The 26,951-nt window shown below is 44.8% G+C and overlaps 1 protein-coding gene across 2 annotated transcripts in view; it reads right to left on the bottom strand.

Moving 5' to 3' along the window:
* SPEF2 (sperm flagellar and cilia associated 2) overlaps window positions 1–26,951 on the bottom strand; it is a 1,151,963-nt gene that overhangs the window by 577,575 nt on the left and 547,437 nt on the right. For both annotated transcript variants that reach the window (XM_078674939.1, XM_078674940.1), the window contains exon 22: window positions 12,769–12,906. In XM_078674939.1, the coding sequence (XP_078531065.1) occupies window positions 12,769–12,906 (138 nt within the window). The remainder of the gene's footprint in view (window positions 1–12,768; window positions 12,907–26,951) is intronic.

Here is a 26,951-nt window from a genome sequence, read left to right as displayed (position 1 = left end):
GGAAAGGAGGGAACAAAACAAGGAAAGGAAGAGGGAGGTGGATCCTTGGATGATTCTCAATTCTGGCCGGCAGGACACAGGCACTGAAAGAAAAAATAAGGTCAATACCCGCTAGTAGGAGACCACATAAAACCAGCGATTATTTGGTGGGATTACCTAAGGTTTTCATGTATGTTCCCAATACACAGGTTAATAATCACCTCACAGGAATCTCCTAGAAACAGGACCGGATCCCTTTACTATATGAACTGGTAAAGAAAGAAAATGTAAATGTGTGTGAACTATCCAAGGCTATACCATATGTTACCAAGGCCTTACTAAAAGCTCACCCTAGTTGGTTATCTGTAATAGGTTTAGTTGTCTCCTCCTGGTTTCATTGGTTATCTGGTAGGTTCTGCAACATACATCACACTATGAGTTCTGACTGATAATTAACTCTATGCAAAGGTAATAGAAAGGGTGCGCTGAGCGCCTTTACTAGGTCTTCAATACGATGTCTCTGTGAAGGATGTCTGAAGCCAGGAAATGATGATATCCAAGGTGGGCAAAGGAATCAGGGACTAAGCAAAAAACAATATCTGGCGGACTGCAACTACCATCATGCTCCTGAATAGACTGACGGAACCGCATCACTCAAGTCCGGCCGACCGACGGAACAGTAGGTCCGGCCGGCGGGCGGAACCCAGCAGCAACAGTCCGGCCAGCCCACTGAGAAATGGAGGAGGCAGCCGGCACAAAACTGCAAGGGATTTAAAAGGAAGGAGAGTCCGAGACTGCCCAGAGGGGAACAGCAGCCCGCGACTCCGAGAAGATATCAAATAACAAGAACGCGACTCCAAGGCAACCAGGAGCCGAGAGTGAGATTCTCCGGAAAGTCACACCAGCGCGGAGGTACAGGGACTCCCGAAATGCAGGAAGACGACGAGGACAGAAAGAGAGTGACGCGGCGATGCGGAAGTGACACGACTAAGGGTTGTGCACTAGAATACGAAGTAACGCACTTAGGGGAATTCAGGCTTTTATTGTTGCCTGACCTCCTCCGACATGACCGATGCGAAGCGGCCATCTTCGGTAAACGGGAATTGGCAGGCGTGACAATGACATCCTCGCGAGACTTTTTCCTTGTTCGCGATCAGCAACATCAAGTTGCCGATTGCGAGCATGGAAAATAAACCTCCCGGCGAGATTCTCAATGCGGGGGGGTCAGGTTTCTCATTGCGAGTGGTCGCGCATGCTCGCAATGTCAAACTACAAGTCCTCGTTGAGAAAGCTGCAGCTCGAGTAAAAATCTACTCGAGCGGCAGAAAAGTACAGCTCGCACTGTGCAAGATGCGGTTTTCAATGATTGCACAGTGCCGGATGTTTGTCCGCACTGTGTAATCATTGAAAATGACATCTTGCACAGTGCGAACATGCTACTACGCAGTTCGCGTAGTTCTACGCGTAGCTCGTGTAGTGCGAAGTTCACTTTGCGTAGCTAAGCGTAGCGCTACTTCGCGAACTACGCCCACCCCTAGATGTTGAAATATAGTCTGCTCACTGCACTACCTCCTTTTATACGCTGAAGTCAAACTTAACCTGGAAGTGGAAAGAAAACTAACAAGAAGTAGCATTCCCCTGTTCTACTGGGAAAAGAGTAATGAATTAGCTTCACAAGACAGTAAAACAAGTATCAAGTGAAATGGTATATGGAATCATACAACATAATGGATAAGTAGTCAAATAACTCACTCAGATCAAGTGGACTCCTGAATAATACTTCTTCTGGTGAGTGCTCCAAAGGACATTGAGAATATGTGGCATACCTAGTCCTGATGTAGAGTAGGTAAAACTATTTCAGAGTGATTATATTTTATATATCAGATAAGTTTGACTTCCAGTTCATTAAAATGGCATTGTTTTACAAACATGAGCTTGTTGGGACTACATGAATGACACTAGGGGTTTCATGGCAAAGCAGTGAAGGTGCATCCCAGGGAGGTTCACAGACACTTCAGTAGATGATCAATGGTGTTACTCACCCCAGACGAAGCGGGATCACAGCCCCACACACATCAGTAAATTTCTAATTCCACCCAGAGACAGTGAAGGCGCAAGCAAACAATTACCAAAAACACCTCAATAGATGGCCTGCAAGGTTCCCTAAAGTGGTGAGTGCTGCAAAGGGAAATTCAAATGATACCTCAGCACCTGGTATAGGCGTAACACCTAGCAGTGGTGAAGGTGCAACCACAGATACATCAGTTGGGCAACTACTGGGTCGACCCAGAGGCAGTGAAGGCATGCCATAAGATGATTCACAGACATTTTAGTAGAATCTCTTAGGTTTATATGTTAAAGAACAAGAATGGAGGGGGGGGGAGGTTGCAAGCCAAAGATGACACAGACACCTCAGAAAAGGGTCTGCGGGGTTTACCCCAGAGTTGGGACGGCACAACTCAGACATTCACAGACACCTCAAAAGAGGGTCTACGGTGTAGCGGCAGTGTAGGAACAACATACAAACACCTCAGCAAAGTGTATGTGGGGCCCAACTAAAAAAGACAATTGAGACACTCACTGGACAAGGTGAGCTATTTCTAGTTAATTGATAAGGGCAGGTGATGAATGGAGGTCCGGCAAAAGGAAGGTATTATTAGGTAGGGCAGAGCTTTCCAAACTCTGTGTCACGACACGGTACTGTGTCACCTGCTAATGGTGGGTGTGTCGCGGGATGACGCCTGCGACATCTGAATGCCAGACATATGTGAAGAAAGGAGACCTTGGTAGGCGAGCGTGTGCGCCCGGCACATACGCAGTTTCAGGACGAAGAGGAAAGAGCAATATGTTTGCCACGGCGTAGGAAGGCCTTAACATTCTTGACCTTCTCACAAGTAGGGTGATCAAATAAGGTCGTAAATGGGAACTCCTGTCAAGATGCAGATAGTTGGAGCTGGTAAATTCTAGGGAGCTGCAGGCCTGATGAGTTTCAGTTCAAGCACTAACCACCTGACCGTGGAACCTCCCAGAATTCCTCTTTCTGTTTTGGATAATTTATGTACCACTCTAGGTTTCTGAGTAGCCGGGGTTTAACAGGTGAAAATCAATTAAGTGCGTATTAGCATATGTTTAGACCCGTTGGCTATTTTAGTTTGTCTCTATCAGCGTTGTAAAGGCAGGGTCCGTGAAATTTAGAGTCTGTCCTCAGTGGCCTTGTTGGGCTCTGAGCAGAAAGGGTGAAACGAGAATCATTTGGTGATTGGGCTTTTAGCAATCTCTGGTGCCCAGAACATCATCCAGATGGTGACAGAAAAACGTCAATTATTTTTCGATTAAGTCGAAAAATAATGGGATTTTTAGAACACCATTTTTGGAAGTTCCGTACACTTTGTTCAGGAGTTGAAAGTCGACACAATTTAGATGGCAGCAAAAGTCGCGCTTGTGAAGTCTTCCCGTTCACACTGTGTAGAAATCCCACTCACGTGGGCCACACCAAATGAATAATTTCTAGTGAAAACGCACTGTATAGAACAGACTTTACCGATGTCGCACCTCCCCTCTCTTATTCAGGAGGTTCGTCCCACAATAAAGAAGACACAAGCCGCAACTGTTTGTCTTTTTTGGATGCCGACATGTTCGTCTCCCTCCAGATGTAGTTTCTATTTCTCACGGTTCTTCCCACCACATCAGTCATGTTCTCATTTTGCAATGGCCTTCCTATGCAGACCCAAGTCGAGGTTTGCAGAATATACAACCCGAGAGGAGCAGCAAACACCGCTGTTTGCCCTGCAAGGCCCGTGTTTTCTTATAGAAATGGCAGCAAGGACCCTCTTTATTACTAATGTGCACCCGCTCCAGCAGCAGGCATGGGGCAGAGCCGGCCTTTGCCACGATAGCGCCCTGTAAGTAGATTGTAGCTGATAAAGACATATGGCTGTTTACTTATTTTATTTGCTGGAGTTCTTAAAGAAGTGACGTAACATATCGTACATTAAACTGCTTAAAATAAGTTTCTCGTTGTTCAAATGGTTGTAATTTGGGATATTTTATATGTTTCCCTTCTCTGCATTCCTTCATTTTGCTTGTCACTCATAATCGCACTGAAATGATGAAAATGTCACATGTGGCAATCTGAAACCTTGGCAGCTATGAACACGTTTCCTAGCGCTTTCAGGCGATAAGGCACTGTGCAGCATATGTATAAAGATTAGAACATGTACACGCGAATGCAGCTTGTAATACTGCTTGAAAATGACTCCACTCTGGCATTATCTACCAGTCTCCTCCACCCAGCCCCCAACTGCATTAATTTGTTCTCTTCATTTTCAAATTAGATTTTTAAAGTTTCTTTAGTGAAGACCGAGCCCAGAAGTGTGTCAGACTTCTAAACATTAGATGCTGGTATTAGTTTATAAAGAGAGAGCTGTGCTGTGTTTTTCCCAGATGTCATTTGAGGTGTTCCTCAGAAAGTTTGGTGACAGAAGAAATTACGACTCATCTAAATTCCAAAAATGAGCATCTATTGATTTGGAGCAGTACTTATCATTAACTCAGAGGAATTTTGCATTCTGTGTATCTGCTTTAGAAAGGGCAAGGGATAAATAAAAACAAGCACACCACAAACACACACCTGCATGATACAATACCACGTGGTTTTAAAATAGAGTGCAACATTTTCTAGGTAAAAACAATTCGCTGTCCACGTCCAATCAGCGAAGAGCTAAAAACGATTGTGTTAATTTTTAGAACGGTGCAAAGTTCTATATATAAGAAGCAGTGAAAAAAGAAAATGGGTTTCCGCCACAAAAACAATTCTCTTTCTTGTCATCTTTTTCCACATTAAAAAATGCAGTGCTGCATTGGAAATTAACCATGCAATCTCCAAAACTTTGAAAGGCCCTGGGTGGCAGCAGGACTCTTTCATGCATTGGGCCAGTTTGTTGTCAACCTCAGCAATGCTCTGTTTGCTGGCTTGGCAAGCTTCCCAGGTATTGTTGTTCACGACTGAGTGTCGATGCAACCACACATGGGCGAGGAAAAAGAACACTACATTTAGAAGGCAGGACGTGAGAGTTTGGTCTCCAATTAATCTGGCAACAACAAAGCATTAGTTTCACCTCGTGTGAAAGCGCCTCAAAGGATTTTGAAAGAGCACTTGTGAAACAGTACTTGTCACATATTTCTATAGATTTGTCTTTCAAATTGAACATTGTTACACAAAAAAAGAGGTGCATTGAAGTTACCTTTACAGTGGTGCGGCTGGGGCAGTCTGCCCCAAGCAGCACTCTTTTTGGGGGCAGACACCTAAATGAAGCTTACAAAACTGTGGTTTCCGCCTTGCGCCTACGCTTGCCTTTTAGACATAGGTTGTGCCATAGAAGTTGATGTTCATGCTTTATTTTTTCATATATTTTATTTTTACTTGTGAAGTTTACCATTGTCGTATATAAAAGGAGGCAGAAGTTGATGCATAATTTGAGTTTCTGATACAGATATGTTGTGCCTCTGGCTATTTTATTGTTCGGTAATCAATTTTCACGGCCAGGCAGGTTGCGTTTTGCCACTTCAATTCTGCATGCTGTCTGCTACATTCGCCGTCTCTCTTGAGCTTAACGTGAAATAAAACCCAATCCAAGATTTGTTATTTTTAAAGGAGGTCTTTCTTTAAATTCATAGTGGTCTGGCCCCAGCTATATCCCTTCTTCCAATGCAGACATTCAGAAAATTCCACTATTATAACTCGCTTTCCGTTTCAGACATTTACTGTTAGGATTTGGGAAGTTGATGCTCAAACCTTTGTGATCTTTTTGACCCAAACTCATCACTTGCTCCGTATTTTTTTTGGGTTGAGTTTTATATAGCGCAAACTAGACCTGAAGGTATCAGAGCGCTTTGTTCCACTGCATGTAACTGGTGCTCATGTAGTCAGCTAAGCTTAATACAAGTTTCCAGACGTTTCATTGAATTGAGGCTGCAAGAGACCTCTTTGCTTCCTTATATTTAGGAACAAGAGAGATGTAATGTGCCTGGATTACATTGCATGCCCAAAGAGAAAATTACAGCACAGAATAAGACTTTTTATTAGAAAGAAGCACTATGACTTATAAATAATGTGGTATTCAATGGTACATAATGCTGTTTAGTCTTGTTCAGTTCACTAACTGGACATTGTTACAGGTTTCCCACAAGAGACTGGTCCATGGTTAATCAGGAAAATTCATAGCACTTTATCCTGCTTCACTGAGAAATCTCACTATTAGGAACTTGGGGTGGAGATAGGTTTTCAGGACGTTCTTGGTGCAGTGTCTTTCTGTGACTGGAAACATCAGTCAGAATTACAGCAAGTTTGACTCACCCCTCCATACTTCCAAAACATTGGTAACTATATTGCCTGTATTTTACAGCACTAGAAACGGCAACATGCAAAATGTAGTGTTATATTTAAGACGTAAATTCTCTTTTTATTTCCAGTCTGCCCTATTTTTCATTTTTGAATTCTTCTATTTTTGCACAACATTGCCTTCAAGGTCATGAACATATTCCAAACCAACTACATTTGCTGTTGGTGGGTTCGTCAGTAGCTTGCAATGCATAATAAAAGCAGAAAGATGGAATTAACATTTTTGCCTTAGCTATTGTTGGCAAAGAGGAGAGACATTTATCTGGATGGGCCAGTGTGGGCCTAGTCTTGACGTTTGGGAGAGGGATGTGTGTGAGTAGGTAGGTAGCCAGTGGCGGAGGAAGTACGCCTCTGTAAAATGTAGACATGATGATAAAGTGGAAGATGATCTGCAGGCTTGGGGGGTGCTGTCTTTGTTAGAACAGATTCACAATTGCTTTATTAACCTTCCTGCTTTCTCAAATTTGCTTGAAAATGCAAGTGTGTCACCAACATGAAAAGTTTGGAAAGCTGTGAGGTAGGGGGTCTGAAGGATCCACCCAAACGTAGTGACGACAGATACTAATGAGTACTACAGACATCACAGAAGTGGGACTGTGGGGTCCACCTTATTGGTCTAGGATGAACGCAGGATAATGACACACACTACAGTAGTAGACATGTGAGAGAACAACTCACAAATGGAGGAGAAATGAAAACATTCTGGTGGGTGTATGAGAACTCAAGAAGAGACACTTAAAATATCAGAACAATATTACAGAACCATGGTAGTTTGAACTGTGGGGTACACGCAGAAATGTTGGAGATGTAGCACAAGAACAACTACAGATAACTAAGGTGTCAGTCTGCTGGGCCCACTGAGACGTGGGTCAGGCAGAACTCAGGAGTATCATAGACAACTCAGAAGTGGTGTAGTAGGAACCTATGAAAAGGCCATAGACACCACAATGATGGGTCCATAATGTCTTCTCAGAAGCGATGGAGGCGAAAGCTAATGAATATAAGAGACTCCATAGTAGTGGGACTGTGGAAGCAGACCCCAGGAATATCATAAACACCGCACCAGTAGGTCGGTAAAGTCTACCCAGAAATGTAAGAGAACACATCTCAAGTAAGGACTACGAACACCACAGCAGTGGGACTGTGGATCCAACTAAATGCAGTGAAGGCAATACCTGATGGATACTACAGCCACCACAACAATGGGACTGCAGGCTCACCCCAAAAGTGGGAAGACTGGGGAGGAACTCAATGAGAAGATTGAAAATACCAAAGCAATAGGTCTATAGGGTCCATTCAGAGGTACTGGGTTCTTTACCTTAAAATAGATACCCAAACAATACCTCCCAGGAGATAGGACTTCAATATGGATTAGACTAAAAAATCCTGTAGGACCAAATGGGCAAGTCCAAACAGGCAACCGGCCATCATGCTGGACCGGACTGTCCAGGCAGTAGGGCTTTGTAAACGTGTGCAAGGAAGCCCACATTACTGCTTGCCAGATATCCAGGACACTCCATGTGCTAGCAAAGTGGTTGCAGCTTTGGCTCTGGTAGAGTGAGGGTAGAAGGCCTCAGGGTGTTGCTTTTTGGCCAATAGATAGCAGATTTTGATAGAGAGCACTATCCATTATGGTCCACTTCTGTACCGCCTTACCTTTCTTGGTTCAACCTTGTTGTTAATTCAACTAGTGCGATCAAGGTAGAACGACAACATTCGTTTTAGGTCCAGCTGGTCCAGTCTCCCCTCTTTTTTAGAGGGGTGAAGCAAAAGGTAGACAGAATGATGAAATGGTCTACATGGAAAGGAGTTACTATCATTAGTAAGAAGGATGCTTGAATTTGAAGGTCCGATTTGTCTGGGTAGAGGGTAAGGTATAGAGGATTTGCGACGGTGCCTGTAATTCACTGACCTTAAGAGCAGATGTTATCACAACTACAAAGGCTACTTTGATGCTTAGAAGTCTTAGTAGGCAGTTGTGGACCGACTCAAAGGAAGCACACATCAGGAATGTAAGGTGAGGTCCTACTGGGGCATAATAAACGTCACTGGTAGGTCCAAATGCTGTGGACCATTCAGGAAACTATGTACAATAGGGGATTTGAAAAGGAATGACTGATCTGGCAAAGGCTGAAATGCTTAAATGGCAGAAAGATAATCATTTAACGTGCCCAAAGCAGAGCCCTGCTTAGTTTGTCCATGATGGTCAGAGGGACAAGTAAAGTGGCTTAGAGGCTGTGGCTTCCAGGAGAGTGGTGGAAAGGCCCAACCACTGAGTACCTGACCCACGGGGTCAGCGGATACAGTGTACTTGGCCAGGGGCTCGAAAGCTTGCATGCCGTGTTGGCTGGATGGGTAGAGAAGCTGATGGAAGCCCCTACTGTGGCTATGAAAGGAGCACAATGTGTACTGGGGTTGGCAAAGGGCAATGGAAATGACCTGGTCGTAGCTCTGCTATCTCTGAAGCGCTTGAATCTGCCATGTCGCTGAAGAGATGGGAGCCAGCAAAGGGCATGCCCATAAGTGAAGCCCAATCATCCTCTGAAAACCCAGTCATCCTCGGCCAGGCATGGCGCCATAAGGCCATTGACAAAGAGTTCTAGGGGCTGGTATTTATAAGGGTACAATGGCTGCGCCCAATCTTCCCAAAGTCCAACCCCATAGGAATAGGTCTAGGTTCCAGCTTGGAGGACAAGGCTCCAGTCTGCGTCGGACGAGCACCCATCCGGCTCCGTGTCGGAAGTTGAGATGAGAATGGGGACAGTGCAACTGGAGGACACTGGCAGCACTGCAAGCGTCGGCAGTGGGGCAGGCACCAGGAAAGGTGAGGTAGCTTGACTGGCGTGTCAAGGGTGAACCTGCCAGCAGAAGACCAGTATGGGACCCTCCTAACTCTGCGGGGTCAAAACGTGCTCTATCTGGGACAGGCTGCCCAAATATGAGGTGCATGGTCACATAAAGTTCTCGAAGTTGAGCTGAGGTTGCTCCCACTCCAGGAAACTCAGGGAGATGTGGGGAGAGTCCTGCTGCAAGAGAAATCGTGGTGCCAGGCTTCGAGTGTCGAGGCTCCCTAATCTCAGCAGAAGACTTTGACGGATGTTGTGAAGTCCATGATCTCTTCGACTTCTTGCTCTTCCTTTTCTTGTGGAACATCTTGGAATGGGATGACTTTGAATGCAATGAAGATCGATGGCTCTGTGACCGATCCTGGGACCTTCCTCTCGACTGGGATCAAGACTGCCATGCAGCACACATCGAGGGGCAAGGAGCTTGAGGGATCACTCCCTGAAAGCCTTGGGGTGCATGGGACAACAATCAACACAGGTCTTGCAGTTGTTGTCGTGCTCAAGGCACAAGAGACGCATGAGTTGTGAGTTCGACATTTGTCCTTGAAAGCTGCCGCAGGGCTTGAATCCAGTTTTCCTTATTGACATCCCTATAACACCAGGCGCCAGTCACAGAAAAGTGATTGAGGGTAGCTCTCTCCGGATCTGCTCTGATTAATGTGGAAAGAAAAGTACTGACACCAGGGCACTGGAGTGGCACCCAAAAAGGCACCATGTGCGTCACTTCCGGCTCAGACAATCATACTGGAGAAGTACTGCTCATAAAACATTTCCGGATCAAGTCTGATGCCAAGGGGTAATCCTAAGGTATGGAATCTCAGGCAAGAAGTCTCTATTAGATAACCTTTTTTGGGCCCCAGTGATACATTTATCTTCACAAATAACTAATATTCACAACAATCTCACAGTCTTCATCAAACCGCTTTTTCAACATTTCACACTCCTGGCCTTTTCTAACTAACTTGGACAGAATCATGTGCTGGGCTTTATTCCTCTTACATGTACAAAGGTTCCTACCCTATGTTATTCTGTAAAGTCATTCCTTGTGTATGTTGATCAGCACATCGCTCCAATTACTTCCCCTGACAAAGAAGATCCATCAATTTCCAGATGATACAATGTGGATTTCCTGTGCTTTAAAGTGCTTTAAATAAGATATTAAACTGTGGCTGAAGAGGTGTGCAGCAGCCCAAAACCACAACTATCGAGTTTTGGGGTCCCTCACGCCTTAAAATGTTGTCAGTAAATGTTATCACCTGTCATGTTGTATCCTCTGTTACACCCCTGGTGTCAAAAGAAAGGTCAACCTTTGCTCACTTTCCAACAATGTTTCTTCAAAGCACAACAAAACATTATCAGCTAGATTCATCAACTGGCCCTTTGCGAGTGCAATTTTTGCATTTGGGATTCATCATCCCAAATGCAAAAATCGCTAATTGCGAAATCGCATATTTGCGAGGAATTGCATTTAAGGAATCTCTATTTGAGATTCCTTAGATGCAATTCATCAACCATTTTCAATTTGCGAATTCGCAATTTCTGGCCGCTATTTACCACGAAGTCAGACTTCGTGGTAAATAGCGAAAACTCAGAAAAATGCACTTTAGTGCATTTTTCTGAGTGGTATGTTACACACACACATGTCCTTAGGACTTGCGTGTGCACAACATCTGGCTACATTTGCTTTTCAGGGGTGCTACAGGGTGTCCTTTGGACACCCCTGGCACCCTTGAAATCGCATCCTTATTTGCGATTAGCAAATTGCTAATCGCAAATAAAGAATAACTCCTCATTCATTTCTATGGGCCTGTAGGCCCATAGGAATGAATGGGGAGTTATTCCTTATTTGCGATTAGCAATTTGCTAATCGCAAATAAGGAAGATGTAGGAATCACAATATTTTTTGCAATTCCTACATGAATCCCGTTTTGCAAGTCCTTAATAGCGATTCCTTATGAATCGCTATTAAGGACTCGCAAAACTGGATAATGATGAATCTAGCTGTTAGTCTCCAAGGGTGCTTCAAATCATCAAGCAGCATTTTCTTTGCTACGTACTCCCTTCACTCTTAACAATGCTTGAAAGCCCATAAAGCTCTATTTCCACTATTTTTAAGTCACTGCACCCTCCGTGACAGCACAAATTCACTTTAAAGTCTTCTCTTCTTCCTCCTGTTCTTACCTTAACTTTGGCAATCACGAGAGAGAATTGGTTGCATAATTCATGATACCAGGTATAAATTGCACTGAAAAATGGTAGTCCTTTTGCTAGGTCTGACTCTGTATATAGTCCGATGCCCATTGCATTTTTTCCTTTTGTCCTATCATTCAACCAGCCTAATTTCCTGCCCTGTTTTTTCTTGACACATACCACCTTTATTTGACCGTGTAGGCACATGTAATATGACTGTGTGACTAGTAATATTGTATCATCAAAACTAGCTCTTAAGAAGTATAATTGTGACAAAGATGTAAACTATATTATTATACAGACCGTGCAATCACAATAGAATATTAGATTAATACAGGTAAGATTTTCTACGTTAACACCAGATGCCATTATTAATGCCCTTGAAAATAAAAGCTCACATGTGATAGCAATATTGTCTTGCTAAGCAAAGTTTAATTCTTGTTGTCCATCAAGCACCTTGTTCAACTAGGACATGAAGGTTACCCCTGCTCTGCGCACTAGTCTCACTTACCTATCTGCCATGTTCGGTCGAAAGTAAAGCTGTAAAGAAACACTCCTTTCTAATTAAGCTTGGCACCAACATATACCATTCAAGATCCTGTCAATCGCGTGTCACAGAAAATGACACCCAGGGTCTCGTAATCTTTTCTTAATGTGACATTCGTTCCTCAGATAAAGTACCATCATTTCTGGATTACCCATGCCACTTGCATGGCTTTCTTCTCAATGATTCAAAGTATAATCCTTATTTCACTTAAATCCTTTGAGGTCCCTGGCCATAATGGCCATGAATGCTAGTGGGCAATATAAAGACGGGATCTATTGGTTAGTGGGAATACAGACACTACCAAACTTGTTACTGGGAGTTTGGAGAGCAGTTGTACCAATTACCAGGCATGTAAAAGCTGCCCCACCTTTTGTGGGGCATGTGGCTAACTGACCATGCCTCTTACCGGGCCACCTTGAGAAAGGCCATATTGTATCTTTGCAATAGGAAACTGGTTGTTAGAAATTGTATGGACACTGGGCATACCTTATGAGAGAACATAGAGAAACATGCACATTTTGAGGTTAAAAAAGGGCATGTTTTTATCTACTGATACAGTGCTAAACCTATATTTTGCCTTTACTTGTTACTTTTAAAAAAGATGGTATAGGCTAGGAAGCAAAATACATGTCAACTTGGAAAGATTATATCGTGGGTTCTTATAATCTTACATCACAAACAAAACTATATTTGCAAGATTCATGTTTTCCAGAACTGAAAGTGATTTTTATACGAAAGTATGGACGCCGATAAGTGCTTTTTTAAAGCATCTGTCAAACATGCCGAGCAAACCTTGATACTAGTACCTGCATCAGAGAGAAGTAGTGATTGATGAGAATGCCAATATGATCCTGCAGCCAGCCGCTATTGAGGATATGATTGCGCTCCTGCTCGGCTTCCTCCCTCCGGTTATCACAAATGTCCCACAGGCGATCTCTTAGGTCCTACAAGAAGCAACGGAGTGTATGAACAAGGTTCTTATAAACACTGCTGACATTACCAATAGCAAGAAGCTTTCTGGAGCAATTTATCTTGTTGAACATTATTTAAAAAGTAATAAATAGTTGTAGCTAGTCTTCAACAAGAATTGGCATAGCCAATAGGTCTCGCCTTTGGTTCCTTATAAGTGTTTAGTTATCCAGCACAATATCCTTGGTGTAACAAAATCAAGTGTTGCGTGGCTAACCACTTATAAGATCCCAAAAGCGAGACCTATTGGCTATGCCAATGCTTGTTCAATATTGCATACAAGCCATAGTTGCTGCTTGTTTACCTCATGTAACTAACATCCATTGACAAAGCCAATGGTCCTGACTTCGGGTAGGTATGATGTAACTTTTTTTTTTTTAAACTCTTTATTTGCGACTACATGATTCATCACATTATTCAATCTGTCATTATCATCAAAATACAGTCTTTTTATCTTTTCTCCCACAACATATCTCCCTCGGCTTAGGTGGTAACGTCCGTATGCATACAGTTTCCCAAACAGTCAGGAAATTACTTTCTCGTAAGCATTGTATAAGAGGTATGAGAAACCTCTATCAGATGATCATCCTTAAGTGTTACATCATATCAAATCCAAGCTGTATACCATTAACCATAGAAAAAACCAAGCCTTAAAAGTATCCCGCCCTCCCCAACTCCCCCCGCCCGTCTCCTAGAACATCAAAATCAAAGGGCAACACTTCTTGACATATAGAGTAATCCAACTTGGGGTAGTGTGTGGGCACACTACCAGCTAGACCTGTGCATTATCAGGGTCCAGTCCTTATATATTGCACCTGTTAACACCCAACAATTTAGTTCGCACTTACAGTTCTCCCGCCTGCGATGGCACCAATTCCATTTCTTCTAATTCAAGTAACATAAGCTCCCAGTCTTGCGCAATTGGGTATTTTCGCTGCCCTTTCTCTTCCTCCCTACGCAAGGCCGCACCTTCTGCTCTACCTCACCTCAGCAGGTCAGCCCGCCACATCTCTAGATCTGGAGGCCTAGGGGACTTCCATCTCATAGTTAAAGCTCTAATCGCTAATAACAGTGATAAATCGAGGAACTTCAACTGAGCTTTATGGTGTTTGGGACGTTTCCGATGTCCTACCAAGCAATAGAGCGCCTCCTCCGGTACCTGCAGGGCCGTGACTGTGCGCAGTATATGGCAAACATCCCCCCAATATCTACGTAATCGTGGGCATGCCCAGAGCATATGAAGGAGGCCGGCCTCATCTGCCTTACAACGTGGGCAGTGATGGGGCGAATCCGGGAACATTCTATGCAGCCTTTGGGGGATGAGGTACGCTCTATGCAACAGCATGGCCTGAATGAATTTGAACTGAGCATTCCTGGACACCTTCCTGAGGTGCTCCAGGACAATCTTCCAGGCACCATCCGACAAAGCATCCCCCGTGTCCATTGTCCAGGTGTCTCTAAGTGTGTTGAGAGATATGGCAGCATGCTCCCTGATCCCATTGTAGAGCCATCGCACTAAATGGCCCCCGCCCCCATGTAGTAGAGCAAATGTACCAATTCGTGCTGTGCAGGTTTAGTCTGCTGTGGGGCCCATGTATGCCGTATGTAGTGTGATACTATAGCGTGTAGAAGGTATAACCGTGGAGGAGCCCCTGTGATTTGCAGGAAGGAGTACTGATTCAGCAATGTGTCATCTCCAAAAAAGGCCCCCACTTCGTCCACCCCCACCTCCGTCCAGGGCTGCAGCCTCCATTGATTCAGTCGTCCCTGCAGTGTCGGGATACCTAACAAAGGGACGTTGTCCGCGTAAGGCATGTTCTCAGACGTGTACGCTATTGCTTTCCTCCAGCACATCAGGGCTGTGTGCAGAAGAGGATGGCAATCCAGGGGAATCCTGGTCTTAGGCAATAATAGGGAATGCAGCTCTCACCGCGTGCTAATCGGTCTGCTGTAAAATTAATCTCGCGCAAGTTTCTACCCGCCACTCATCGTGTCAGTCACTGGAGCTGACTGGCGTAATAGTAACCGCGTAGGTCTGGCACTCCAAGGCCCCCCAGTCTAGTGCTTAGTTGAAGTTTTCGGAGATTGAGCCGCCTCCGCCCTGACCCCCAGATGAGAGTGATCAGAATCGTATTCAGCATATTAAAGATCTGTTGTGGAAGGATAACCGGCAGATTTACAAAATAGTATAACATGAGAGGGAGCATGACCATCTTTGAGACGGCGATTCTACCCATGACTGACAGGGGCAAGGACGTCCAGAACCCTACACTACTACGGAGGCTATTGATGGCCCTGCGAACATTACCTTCAATCTGGTCTTCAGGTAGTCTATAAACGTGAATACCCAGATACTTGAACGTGGTCTGAGCCACTGGCATCTGGTACCATCCAAATTGGATGTGAGGAGGGTGTTGCGACTCCCTAAAATAAAAGCCTACGGACTTCTCAGGGTTAACGGCTAAGCCAGATACGGCTTCAAAGTGATTAAAAATGTCGACTATGGCCGAGTGATCCCCGCCCAGATCCTGGAAGTATAATAAGATATCGTCTGCGTATATCGATATCAGGTTGTGCGTCCCCCCAATGGAAATACCCACCCTGTCTTCACGAGCCCGGAGGGCGATGGCCAGGGGCTCCAGCGTCAGGACAAATAAGAGGGGCGACAGCGGACAGCCCTGCCGGGTGCCCCTGTGTATTGAATAACTGTCTGAAATGTACCGTCCAGTACGCGCCCTGGCCGAAGGGTCCGTATATAACAACCGCACCCATTTTAGTAGAGACTCCGGAAAACCGAAGCGTCGCAGCACCTCAAGCATAAACTTCCATGACAGGGAGTCGAACGCCTGCTGGAGGTCCAGCACAATACAGCCAGCTTGGGTGAGTTCCAGCGGTGTGGCAGTCATGAGGGCGTGGAGTCTCCGTGTATTTTGGGATGTACTCCTACCCGGGAGGAACCCGCACTGGTCCGGGTGTATCAGGTCGGGGAGATGTGACTGTATCCTCAGAGCGATAGCCTTGCTGAGTATCCTATACTGAGTAGACAACATCGAGAGAGGCCTATAATTAGTCAGCTCAAGAGTATCTCTACCGGGTTTGGGTATGGACGTAACCAGGGCCTGCATCGTCGAGGCAGGTAAATGACCGGCCTCATATGACGTCTTATATATTTTTTCCAGGATGGGCACCAGGGTTCCGGAGTATGTCTGGTAAAACTCCACTGGTAGCCCATCCATGCCCGGCGTCTTACCACGGTTAAGAGACCGGATAGCCACCCGGATTTCCTGCTGCGTAGTGGGACCGTCCATCTCTGCCTACTCGTTCCGAGACAGGGCTGGGAAGGGTAGATCCTGCAGGAATTCCGTGAACCCATTCGGGTCGTCCGTGGGGAAGGGAGCGTATAATGCTTTCAAGTGATCTCAGAATGCACTGTTAATCGCGGACTGCGTGCACACGACATATCCTGACCTATCTCGGATCTGGGTAATTACCGGGGGTTCAGGACTATCCCGTACCAGACGGGCTAACAGGGCACCTGACTTGTCCGCTTCGGTTTGTTGACGGCGCAAATACTCTTTATGATCTATTACCCCCAACGTTTCTAACAGTTCAGCATGTTGAATATTCCCAGTCTGTAGCTCCCCTTTCCGTCCCGGGTCCACACTCGCTTCCCTTTCCAATATTGTCAGGTGGCCTTCTACCTCGCAGAACTTCCTATGAATTTCCTGTCGGGCTCCCACCAACTGACCTATAGCGCCCCCCCGTATGACAACTTTCATGGCATCCCACACCATCAAATTAGACGTTGCAGTGTCCCAATTTTCTCAGAAATAGTTATCTAGAGTATCAGACAGGGATGCGCGAAAGGGACCATCCTCTAGCAACAATGGATTAAGCCTCCAAGTGGGCACCGGAGACGGTACCCTACCCCAGTGAAGGTCAAGTGTCAGTGGTCTTTGGTCAGAGAAAGCTTTAGCTAAGTATTCCGATGAGTTACACTTAGACAGTAGAGAACTGGAGCACAAAAATCTATCAAGTCGTGTGTGCAGGTTGTGTACCGGGGAATAATAAGAGTACTCTCTGTGGGTCGGGTGTAATGCACGCCAAGCATCTACTAGCCCCCATGCTGCAACCCAGGTCTGAAACGACTCTGCCAGTTTAGTCACTCCTGTCATCTGAAGAGGTGGGTGCGATCTATCGAGGTCTACGTCTAACACCATGTTCCAGTCCCCGCCCAGGATCCAGGGGATATCCACCCAGTCTGCCAAAGCTCGTCCCACCCTATGTAGAAATGCATCTTGATCAAAATTCGGGACGTAAATACTGCCAAGAACCAGTAGCGTACCATCCAGTGTGCCTTTCACTAGGATATAGCTCCCCTGGTCGTCAACCTTCCTCTCCAGTTCTACAAAAGGTGTCCCATGCCGTCTAAACAATGGCAGGCTATGTCTCGAACCGTCAGGGCAGCAGGCCGCAACATCATGGGGCGTGGGTAGAAACGAAGACCAGGTGCCCCCAGGCCGCGCCCGATGTCGCTGCGGAGCCTCCACACAGTCTCAGGCCCGCAGTATATATATACCAATATAGGTATTGGCCGGTCTCCGTGCACCTCGTTGGGCTGGTGGCAGGGCCAGCAGGGGGAGAGGGGGGGGGGGGGACGGAGGAGAGCGCAGCAGGCGTTCCCCCCTGGGGTGTCGCCAACCTCGCTCCCTTACCTTCGAGTCCACGCCTTCGGACTCGCACTCCGGCACTCAGGGCCACCAGATCTCGCCCCCCCCCTCCTCGGAGCTCCTTCTCCGTGAGCTACGGCGGCTCACGAGGGGCCCATCCTGAGCCCCCACGGGATGGAAACAATGGCCCGATGAGCCGGGCGTCGCAGCAGTGACCCGGGGTCGGGGCCCCGCCACTTCCGGTATCCGTCACCTGGGGCAGCCCGGATTCGGCCAGCACTCCAGTCCCCAGCTGCTACCGAGGGAGAAGGCTGCAGCAGGCCCAAACTCGCTGCCGACGGGCCGCGGCTCAACGCGATTTCCAGCAGGTCTCGGAGGCTCCGGGAGTCACAGCGCCGCAGGGTCCACTCCACCCACCGAATCTGGGGCCCGCCAGAAGCGTTTCACAGGGCGGCAACCCCTCGGCGGCTCCGGAGCTCTAGCTGCCTCCGTTTGCCATCGTGGCTTGCTAGCCACGCCCCCCGTAGGTATGATGTTACTTATTGTATCATATATCTGTATGCAGTGACAGAAACAGAAAAATACAAGTCGGGCGGCACACTATGCTAAGCACAGATTTTCAGCTGAAGTGTGTAAGCCATGCCCCCAATTACATTAGTCACTCCCCTTTGAGAGAACCCCCCACCCCCCAGTTTTTTCATCCCACTTAAAGACCTGGGTGCAGGTGTGAATAGTAAGACTCCCACCAGCAAAATGGGATGGTTGTGGGGGCACTTTCAGATGCGAAGCATTCTAAGGTGTGATGTCTCAGCTACATGCACTTAATATTGCAATGCAGCTGTTGGGCCAGGCGGGTGAACACGCGTAAGCACGGCAGTCAGTTTACATAGGGACGCTGGTAATGCACGCAAGACCGAGTGAACAGATCGCATCTCATACTCTGATACCTTTTGCGGAGTTATTAGTTTCAGCTCCATTGAATACCCTTTGCGAGCTTGAGAGAGTGGCAGAGAAATCCACCAGGAAGGACAGGTCTGTGGATTACGTCAGTACAACTACAGGGGGCCTGGAAATTAATAATTTAAGGCCATGTCAGGGCTAGACCTGGCGGGCGTCTCCTCCACAGTGGTTTACGCCCATTCTCTCCATATTTAAACTGTCCATACATAGACTGAGACAAGGATTTGTAGACGTGCTGGCAATCATTTGGAGGGAAGTAAACTATGGGGACGCAAACCTGGGCTTGCCTGCACCTGGAGCATATGATAATGAGGGTCAAGTTTGGTCACCTCTAAGCTGACTCAGGTGTGAAATCGGCAGCAGGCAGCAGCGGATTGAGCCGTGCGGAGTCAGGCATGCCAATTATTGGGGAGCAGGGGGGGAACATTCATCGCTGTTAAGGTCAGACAGGGAAAGGTTACCAGTCGTGCGGAAGGAGGCAAACTTACTATTTAATTTTTGTCTAGATGCAACCTGCACTTGTTAGCTATGAACGGAGCATTCTTGTTATGTTTATTTTAGTCTCTACGAATGTTCTTAAACTTACTATTGGGTGCGGGGCAAAACACAACAAGCATTGGCCGCGCGTCCCAGCCGGGAGTTGTGTGGGCTCGCGCGCACGCGCAAAAATTAAATATTTGTAAGCTACACACCCAATTATATTAGCCACACCCCTTTGAGAGACACCTACCCCCCCCCCCAGTTTTTTCATCCCACTTAAAGCCCTGGGTACAGGTATGAATAGTAAGCCACACCCCAGCAAAATGGGTTGGTTGTGGGGGCACTTTCAGATACAAAGCATTTTAAGGCCTGATGTCTAAGCTACGTGCACTTAATACCACTATGTAGCTGTTGGGCCAGGCAGGTGAACACACGTAAGTACGTACGTCGGTTTACATGGGGACACAGGTAATGCACGCAAGACCAAGTGAACAGATCGCATCTCATCCTCTGATACCTTTTGCAGAGTTATTAGTTTCAGCTCCATTGAATACCCTTTGCGAGCTTGAGATAGTGGCAGAGAAATCCACCAGGAAGGGCAGGGCTGCGGATTACATCAGTACAACTACAGGGGGCCTAGAAATTGATAATTTAAGGCCATGTCAGGCTAGACCTGGCAGGCGTCTCCTCCACAGTGGTTCATGCCCGTTCCCTCCATATTTAATCTGTCCATACACAGACTGAGACAAGGATTTGTAGACGTGCTGGTAATCATTTGGAGGGAAGTAAACTATGGGGATGCAAACCTGGGCTTGCCTGCACCTGGAGGGTATGATAATGACGGTTAAGTTTGGTCACCTGCAAGATGACTGAGGTGTGAAATCGCAGCAGGCAGCAGCAGATTGAGCGGTGCGGAGTCAGGCATGCCAATGATTGCGGAGGGGGAACATTCATCGCTGTTAAGCTCAGACAGGGAAAGGTTACCAGTCGGGCGGAAGGAGGCGAAGTCACTATTTAATTTTTGTCTAGATGCAAACTGCACTTGTTAGCTATGAACGGAGCATTCTTGTTATGTTTATTTTAGTCTCTACGAATGTTCTTAAACTTACTACTAGGTGTAGGGCAAAACACAACTAGCTTTGGCTGCGCAATCCGGCCAGGAGATGTGTGCGTGCTCACGCGCAAAAATTAAATAAAAAAAAAGTGAGTGGTGACGCGCGTGGTGCGCACGCGCATCACCGCCAGTGCTACCTTACCTGCCACCAGCTTGCTATTAAGCGCATGCGCACGCGCTCTTGTGCGCGTTCTAGCAAGCTAGTCGCCGGAAAAGTAGCACTTTTAAAAGCAGCTACTAAATGTCTCGGCCAGGGCAGCGCAAGTGCTGGATCAGGCCGAGACCTAAAAAGCACCTTCCAACACTCGGCCCTTTGTCATGTTGAATATATACTGCCTGGCATAGATGTAAGGATCAGTCATTGAGGGGGGAACCGACCTTGACTCAATCTCAGCCTGCTGCACCTACAGAGGAACAGAGGTGAGAACTTGTCATATTTATATGTATACCTGCATTGGTTTTGTGGGTTTTCTCATTGTATAACTGGGAATTAAAATGCATTTCACACCTTGTAACATTACAGAAAGAGTGAAATCACTGCCTCGAACCTTTGTTCACTTGGACGTAATGAGGGCAGAAATATTTTAAGTGCAATGCTTTACATTTTGAAAATAGTGGATAAGTGCTAAGATGTTCGGTGTTTATGATACAAACCTTCTCCGTCCGGCTGCTTAAGCCTTTCCATATCACCTTTGTTTAAAGGAAGTAAGATACAGCGCTGTTGTGGAATAACAGGGCATGGGTTTATTGGACTCCTGGCTTCGCAGGGTACCTCAGCCTGAATTCTTGTAGAACCTGACAACCAATATTTGTAGGAGACTCACAGTATACTAAATATAAACAATCATCATCCGAAATACATAGCATTTAATGCAAACATTATTACTTCTATTATTAATACTAGCGTCTCCACTAGCCCTGATTTCTTCTAGGTGCTACATGAGATGGCAAGACCCATTCCAACGTAACTAAAAGATTAAAAATCCATTGGGAGGGTAAAGGAAGCAATAAATAATATAAAACATTCATGAATAAAGCATGTATAGACAGGCATTCGTTTTAAACATATTAAATGAAACAATACATATAAATAATGAGTACATATATGATCTACGTACAATAAGCATTGACCTTAACTATCTTATAACTACATCCTCTCGTGTGTATTACGAAATGTACATATTTAAGTATCCCGTTTGTTAGACAAGAGTTGTGCTCAGAGAGCCATGTCTCCAGTTCAGATTCGGAGGCACCCCCGTTTCTGAATGTCTTTAGCTGTGCCTGGGGTTAGAGGTGCGTTTGGGTTGCCAATGCCCGGAGGAGATGGCGGCTTGCCTGTGACTCTCCCGAGACATGGGAGACGGAAGCGGACCCAGCGCGACTTCAGGCGCCTTCCAGTAATGCCGACGGTCGGGTGATGATGTTGGAAGTCCCGAAGAGTCACCGGACACCGAGATAAACACTTCCAGTGGCTGTTTCATCTATTTACCGGCCGAGTGTGAGGAGCTCGATCAGGTTAGCTCCCGGCCGCCATCTTGGATTCCCGCTGACGGAGCTTGCTCCTACGCCGCTTTTTCCTCAGTTCAAGCATTTCTTTCATAATTACGGCTGCCGCTTGTGTTCTCTACCAATGCCTTGCATTATTTTATCAATTCCCAAAATATCCACTGACTGCCCGGATTTGACGCTGTCTTGCGCGTCTCAACTCTCATTTCAGCTTACTGTGGTGTTACCTCACTACTCACTTTGAAAGTCTCCTACGCACTTGGCTAAATGAGGATCCTTCTCACTTCTTGACTGGCGTCATGAACCCTTATTTTCATTGTAGCTGTAGAATGCCCTCATTGCTCTTTCCTCTGGCATTCGGACTGTAAGACATTGTTTATTATATCATTATTATTATTTTTTTTTTCTCTTCTCTTTCCTGCGTTTTGCAGGATAGGTGGCCTCACATTGGATTTGCTCTTTTTCTGAATGCTAGACATATTTTCCATTCTCCTTTGATTATTACTTCTCTACTTTGCTGGTGTTATTTTTCCCACGTACCTCTGCCTTCTTGGGTCTCAAACATGTTTTTGTGTTTATACTGCATTTGTTTCTAGCTTTCACTGTGCAGGAAGGACATGTTTGTACTATATTAAATAACCCTGCATTTATGCTTTTGAATTCACTAATTCTGTCATGGTGGCACCTTTGATTTAGCATTGTCAATGATTTAGGCTGTTTAGTCATTTAATTGCTCATGCTTTCCTTCTTTTTAGGCATGTATATTTCATCACCGGTTCAGTGCATTAATATTTGAGTTATTGTGTGACCTTCTGTATTTTTGGATATTCTATGGGTAGACTTTCAAAAATCCTCCATAAATCCACTCCTCCTACAAAGTCGTTTTTACCTCGCACTGGTTCTAGGTATCAGTGTCAGGCGATGGAGGATACACTGGACACTCCTTCCTCGAAGGTTTCTTCTACCACATACATTTCTTCAAAGGCCAGTACCATCAAGGGCTCTATCAAAAGACTAACAAAGGATCCCCCCTCTCCCCCGAAGCAATCTTCTTCGACCACGATGGTTCTTTCACTAGATGAAATAAGGGCCTTAAAACCTTTCATTGACGAAACAAAGTCTACTCTCCAAATGATCTCAGAAAAGTGGTTAAATGTGGATACTCGGGTTGCTGCTCTGGAAAAAAACGTTGCTTCACTTGAATCTTCTGTGTCCAAGGTTGATCCCATGTGGGCACAACTTTCAGTCCTTCACAGACAAATTGAAAATTTAGAAAACAGAAATAGAAGGAACAATCTCCGCATTTACGGCTTGGCAGAAAATTCAGAAGGATAGGACCCCATCGCTTTTTTCAAGTCTTTTCTGCCAAAATTACTTCATTTGCCAGACTCTACCACTCTTAACATACAAAGAGCACATCGTCTGGGCCCAGTGCCTGGAGGAGCAACTTCCTCGACTACAAAGAGGCCAAGAGGCGTTATCCTTTACTTTCTTGAATACACCGATCTACTCATGATTTTGTCTGCCGCGCGATCCATGAAACGCATCACTTGGTCAGGAAGCCCTCTTTATTTCTCTCAGGATTACGCCAAATCCACGGCGGATCGACGTAATGAATTTTTGTCTCTCCGACCACAACTACGCTCCATTGGAGCGCGCTTCGGGCTCTTCCATCCTTGCCTTTTCAAAGTGACCCTCAATAATAAGACTACTACTTACGAAGATCCGATGAAGTTGAAAAGCTTTTTGTACTCTCATAATACTGACACAATGGAATGCAGCTCTGCATCTACTTCTAAATAGCATATTTGTTTTGTGAAATGTTTTTGCTCCTTTAAGTTCATGTTTAATGGGTATAGTACCCTTTGGTTTGTCAGCTACTAGTATTTTGCTCTGAGTTTCTTATATTATTGTTACTATTTTTCTGCCCATTACTTACCTTTTTGCCTTTTTACCCTCACAGATTCTCTTCCTGCGCAACACCCCCCTTTCCCGATGTTTTTTGGAGTTGTGGGTTTCGTTCTCCCCGCCTGTTGTCTCCCCTGAGTCTCGGACCCGCCATTTTTCTATGTGGCTTCCACACTCCCACCTTCTCCATGTTATGGATGTTTTGTAAGTTAGTTTTTTGGATTATTTCTTCTTCACTTTTTTCTGTCTTCCTCTTTTCTCTTCTTTTTTCTTGCTTTCTCCTCATAATGACTTCTCATCTTTTTTTATTGTTCATCCTTACTCTACTGCATTCTCCTATTTCTTTTTCCTCTTTCCTTTTCCATGATATTTTCTTTCAGTTCTATAATTGTACATACAGTCGTCTTTTTGCAAGATTTGTTTCATATTTTTACACTTTCTTTAAATGCCTCTGAAAATTATTTCATGGAATGTTAAAGGTTTGCACTCACCGATAAAAAGACAGAGAGTTTTATCGCACCTTTCCAAACTTAATGCTGATATTGCATGTTTACAAGAATCGCATTTATCTGCTGAGGAGTCTGCTAAGTTGAAGAGGGGATGGTGGGGGAGGTGTTCTTTTTCCCGGGGGATGGTAAACGCAATGGAGTCCTTATCTTATTTTGAAAATCTCTTGTTGTTAAGATACTTTCGAGCTGTACGGACAACTTTGGAAGATGGGTCTTGGTTCACTTTTTACTAGACAATGCCCCAGTTTCATTGTTAAATATCTATGCTCCCACCTCTGGTGATGTTACGTTTTGGACCTCTTTAGCTCCACACATTACGCAATATTATGGCGATAACTTTATCCTTGCGGGTGACTGTAATGAAGTCTTTGACCCCTTTTTGGACAGACATTCTACTACCCCTTACAGTCTCCATAAATCACACAAATCATTTACACAACTTATTCATCAGTTTAACCTCATTGATGCATGGAGGCTTTGTAACCCCACGGTACGAAAATACTCTTTTTTCTCCCCACCTCATCATACCCAATCACGTTTAGATTATTTGTTTATCTCACATCGCCTCGCCCAATCCTTAATTGCTACGGAAATTGGTTCTATATTGATATCAGACCATGCGCCAGTTACTATCTCCCTGGATATTTTACAAAAACCTACTCTAACTCGAAAATGGCGTTTTAACAACTCCCTACTTCTTGACTCCGACTTCGTTACCTCGTTCACTTCTTTTTTTCATGAATACTTTTTATTGAATCATACCGATGAAATCTCCTTTCCCGTAGTTTGGGATGCTTTTAAGGCTGCTGCCAGGGATTTCATCATTGGGTACGTCTCTCGTAAAAGGAAGAAAGCACAACAAATCACTTCAGATCTTCTTTCCAAAATCAAGCGCTTAGAACATTCCTATTACACCTCCAAATCGAAAGAATGTTTAAATGAACTTATCACCACTAAACTTCAATTTAACAAAGACACCACAAATAATGCTTCTAATTTTTTATTAAGATCCAGTGGTAAATTTTACGGTGGTCAAAACAAGGCCGGGAATTTATTGGCCAATTATTTAAAAGTGAAACAAAATAAGATCAATATAGAATCCATTTTTGGTCAGGATAGTTTGCTGAAGCACAAAGACACGGATATCTTGCAAGAATTTCTACAATGTTATAAAATGCTTTACTCTTCTGATTCTGATTCCTCCGACCAGGACATATCCCAATTTTTTTCTACGATTAAGTCCTCCTCTGATAATCCTCCGGACCTTTCCCCGTTAGAAAAAGATTTAACACAAAGCGAACTTCTCATTGCACTAACAACCCTTAAAAAAGATAAGGCCCCAGGCCCAGATGGATTTACAGTCAATTTTTTTTCCCATTTTTCTCACTTACTTCTTCCTAAACTGCATATCCTTTTATCATCTTGTTTTGCTTCTAGCGCTTCTTCTGGATCTTATTCAGATGCTATCATTTGTATTCTTCCTAAACCTGGTAAAGATCCGCAGTACTGCAAAAATTATAGACCTATTTCCTTAGTAAACATAGATTATAAAATTTTCTCAAAGGCTTTGGCCCTCCGTTTAGAATCTTATTTGCCTAATCTCTTGGGAAGGGAACAATCTGGTTTTGTTAAGGGTAGATTGCTAGCGGATAACACTAGGCTATTTTTTTATATTTTGTCCAAAACTTCCCATTCTTCACACTCTCTCGCGGCCATAGCTCTGGACGCTGAGAAAGCTTTTGATAGGGTTGAGTGGAAATATCTTTTTCATACCTTGAAGTGGTTCGGATTTGGCCTCAAAATATTACCTCTGATTTCTCTTCTTTATTCTCACCCACGAGCAGCTATTTCAGCTAATGGGGGATTGTCTTCTTATTTCTCCCTTGGTAGAGGGGTTAGGCAGGGGTGCCCCCTCTCTCCTTTTTTGTTTAATCTTGCCCTTGAACCGTTTTTATTGCGGATCCGTCAAAACACTGACATCCATGGTTTTAATTTTCAACATTCCACAATCAAAATGGCAGCTTATGGCGATGACGTTTTATTGTTCCTATCACATCCTGACTCATCTCTCCCCGCATTTCTGGATGAGGTACGTTCTTTCGCTCATGTTTCTGGCTACAAATTAAATAAGGATAAATGCGAAATTTTGCCCCTCACGAAATTCACTCATAAGACCGATTTCACTGATTCGGGCTTCACATGGTATCCTAATTCTATTAAATATTTGGGTCTTCATTTTACCCCCTCTCTTCCTGGTACTGTTACCCGTTGCATGGAAGACTGCATACAGAAAATAACTGCTCTTACCACAAAATGGCATCCTTTATATTTGTCTTGGTGGGGCAGATTGGATACAATCAAAATGATGCTTTCTCCCATAATTCTTTTTACGATTTCTAATATTCCGTTTTCTATTCCCTTGAAATACTTTAAAAAGATTACTTCCATTTTATCTTCCTTTTTGTGGGGGCATAAGCGCTCTCGAATGTCTATTTCCAAATTAATCAGACCTAAGTCAGAAGGTGGAGTGAATTTCCCAAATTTTCCCCTTTATCACAAATCCTTTTTATTAAATCAAGCGTCGACATGGACTTCTGATCCTTCTGTACCCTCACCTCTGTGGTCCACTTTGGAACAATCTTTCATCCATCCTTTTACTTTTAATGGGTATCTTATGTTCTCTCGTAAGCCACAATCCTTATCCACTCCTATTATTAAACATACATCCAAGATTCTACCACATCCTTCTCTCGCTTCCTTTTTTGAACAACCTTTATGGCATAATACTTCCATTTTGATAAAAAACAAACCATTTTTTGGAAATCTTGGAGACAGCACGGCCTCATTTGGGTCCACCAATTATTTCATCAGGA

The sequence above is a fragment of the Lissotriton helveticus genome, chromosome 2_1, assembly GCF_964261635.1.
Source record: "Lissotriton helveticus chromosome 2_1, aLisHel1.1, whole genome shotgun sequence".
NCBI lineage: Eukaryota > Metazoa > Chordata > Amphibia > Caudata > Salamandridae > Lissotriton > Lissotriton helveticus.
Note: the sequence above shows the minus strand (reverse complement) of the source record. Positions and strands in the feature narration are given on the sequence as shown.